A 2,875-nucleotide genomic window follows, 5' to 3' on the forward strand; every position below is an offset into this window, starting at 1 on the left:
AGGCTGACGAGATCTTTGTAATGATTTCTCTCTCTGGGTGGTGTGTGGAGCAGGGCGTTGCCTACCCCGTGCCCTAAGAGTCTTGCAGTTGGTTTCTGGATCCTCCTGAACCTTTGGGTCCCAGCTGCAGGGAGGCTGAGCCCCGTGGCCGTAGCAACCAGGCAGAGCAGCAGGCAGGGGCAGGGCACAAGCTTCCCCCGCTCAGGAGGGCAACTTTCCTGTGCCCAGGGAAGCAGAGGGCGCCAGGGAACGCACGGCAGGCCCAGCGTCCTACCTCTTCTCATAGTCCAGGTCCCCCACCGACCCGTTCATCAGCTGGTTGGGCGTCCACTTCAAGGTCATGACGTCGGCCATCTGGTGCAGGGACAGATACCCCGGCACGGCCTCCATGTCGTCCCTCTGCAGAGAGAGGAGGACTCAGGCCCAGCCACAGTGCTGGAGTCACGGTGGACATCGGCCCAGGCCCACTGGACTCATGGACACATAATCCGAGCCAGGAGGTTGGGTCACTGCCTTCCATGCTACAGCCATTTGGAGGACCCTAAACCTCCTTCCAGGTGGCGGTGCTGAGCAAAGCCATCTGCAGCCGACCTTGCAGGACAGGTTCTACAGCACCAGCTGGGAAAGCCGCCCACCCCTCAACACTTTCACATTCTTGCCACCCTCCTGAGGTCCAGGGGCTCTGCCCCAGTGTTCCTTTAGGACCAGGAAGGAGGCTCTGTCCCTCTTAACATTACCCTTTCAAACGGAAAGCATTTGTCTTGGTCAGTCTTAAGGGAGAAAGAGACAGCAGCTGAGCTCTATGGCCCGTCCCGCAGACCTTACCCAGAAACCTTCCCCAACGTTCCCCTACTCTCCCTGCCCGCAGTGACCCGTGAACTTCCCAGAATTTTCCTAGAGAACTTCTCGCCTGCTTTGTTTTAGCCCAAATGGGTGTGTAGGGGAGGTGATGTCACCATCTCTCACACATGTAGAGGAGGAAGCCCCTCCACCAAATTCGCCCCAACGACAGGCAGAGACAGACATCTAACATTTACTGAGCACCAGGGTATGGTCTCAATTTAATCCCACGAGGGAGTGCCACTGCAGAATTTCACTGATCCGAAAAGGCACAGCTTGTTTTTTCAGATTTTAATGTACCTGAAATGGGGATGCATCTTATAACGGGTGGCATCTCACAACCGTGACGTAGTTGTCACTGACTGACCTCGCACAAACTCAGTCATAGCTGTTCATACTGCCGTCACTTCAATTAAGTTTTACGCACAGTTGTTATTCCGTAAGTAGGGTGTAGGGGCTATTTTAGATGTCTTTGTAAAGATTAGACTGTGATTCAGCTTTGAGCTGAAAGGCTATCGTGAACACAGGAAGGCTGAGAACAGCTCAGCAGAGCTCTAATGTGATATTGGTGAAGAAGGCACATCATTCATCCCTGCAGGGAGGACACAACTCTAGCTTTTCTTGCAAAGCAACAACCAAGCCCTTGCCAGGACTTAAGAACCATCCCAGAGATGACAGTGGACACTCTTGCAAGAAATGCTGCACCTCCTGTGCTCTTGGATAAGGGGCCACCAAACTTTTTGTGTAAAAGGCCAGAGAGGGACTATTTTTGGCTTTGTGAGCCATACAGGCTCAGTTCCAACCACTCAACTCTGTCATCCCAGCCTGGAAGCCGTCACACACAATGTGCAAACTGACGGTCATAGTTGTGTTCCAATAAAACTTTATTCACAAAAACAGTTGGAGGGCCGCCTTTGGCCCATGGAATATAGTTTGTTGATCCCTTCTCTTGATGGAACAGAAAGTGATATGTGGAAAAATAAGGGCATTGAGAACTCTGTATCACTCAAAGAGTGACACAGAAGATGGAACTCTGAACTGGAAGAAGTTTTAGGGCTATTTCAACAAATGTATTTCAGTGATATTTTCCCTTATGTGTACTTATAAAAGTGATGTATGATTGTAAAAAAAACACAATAAACTATGTCCAAATAAATCCCAAAGATCTCTTTGAAAAGCATAAGCTAAAATTTCTAAGTACTAAAAAAACACTTGCATATACTCTAAATAGCATTTTTAATTTCTCAATGGTTGTGTTAAAAATGGTGTATCTGAAATACATGGCTTCTTAGATTTAAGGAAATAGTCTTGTACTCATTATGATGAAAACACTGTGGCTTGGAGGAGGAAGTGACTTGCTCAAGGTCACTGAGGGATTGAAACTGTGACCACAGAGCTGGACTGGCTGACAGCTCTCCCTCTGCTTCCTCCCAGTTGGGCCCCAATACTATACTGACTCTGTGACCAAATGGCCCTGGGGAGGGGACAACCAAAGGTGACATTGCATGAGGTGCATGTGCCCAGCATATGCCTGGCTCACCACCCATCTCTGCAGACAAGCCAGGTGCTGGGGCACAGAAGGTGACTACGCGGTGGCATGCACTCTGGCACCAGCTGGCCTGAGTTCAGTTCATAACTCTGCCCCATACTTTGCCTGTGATAGTACCTTCCTCACAGGGCTGTTGTGAGGCTTGAATGAGTTAATACAGTTTAGAGCACTTCACACAGTGCTCAACACATAGGAAACACTCAATAAATATCAGCCATGAGGATGTGGTTTGGATACCCCATGCATCTGGCACCTTGCAGGTCCGTGGAAATATCTGCTGAGTGAGTGAGTGAGAACAAGAGTGAATAGATGGACAGAAGGCTAGGTGGGCAGGGAAGTGGACAGATGGACTAGAAAATAAATGGACAAATTGACAGATGGATGGATGCAAAGATAGGAAGATGGATGGATGGGTGGTTATAAATATAGACGGATGAATGGATGGTGGGTGGATGAATGAATAGATGGGTGGATGGGTGAATGGAC

At 49.2% G+C, this 2,875-nt stretch overlaps 1 protein-coding gene across 1 annotated transcript in view; it reads right to left on the minus strand.

The window, feature by feature from the left end:
• The window catches only part of SGSM1 (small G protein signaling modulator 1), a 65,728-nt gene that overhangs the window by 53,022 nt on the left and 9,831 nt on the right, over window positions 1-2,875 (minus strand). Inside the window, exon 6 of the mRNA XM_012644096.1 lies at window positions 275-399. Within this exon, the coding sequence (XP_012499550.1) occupies window positions 275-399 (125 nt within the window). The remainder of the gene's footprint in view (window positions 1-274; window positions 400-2,875) is intronic.

The sequence above is a fragment of the Propithecus coquereli genome, unplaced genomic scaffold (assembly GCF_000956105.1).
Source record: "Propithecus coquereli isolate 6110/MARCELLA unplaced genomic scaffold, Pcoq_1.0 Scaffold206, whole genome shotgun sequence".
NCBI classification, from domain to species: domain Eukaryota; kingdom Metazoa; phylum Chordata; class Mammalia; order Primates; family Indriidae; genus Propithecus; species Propithecus coquereli.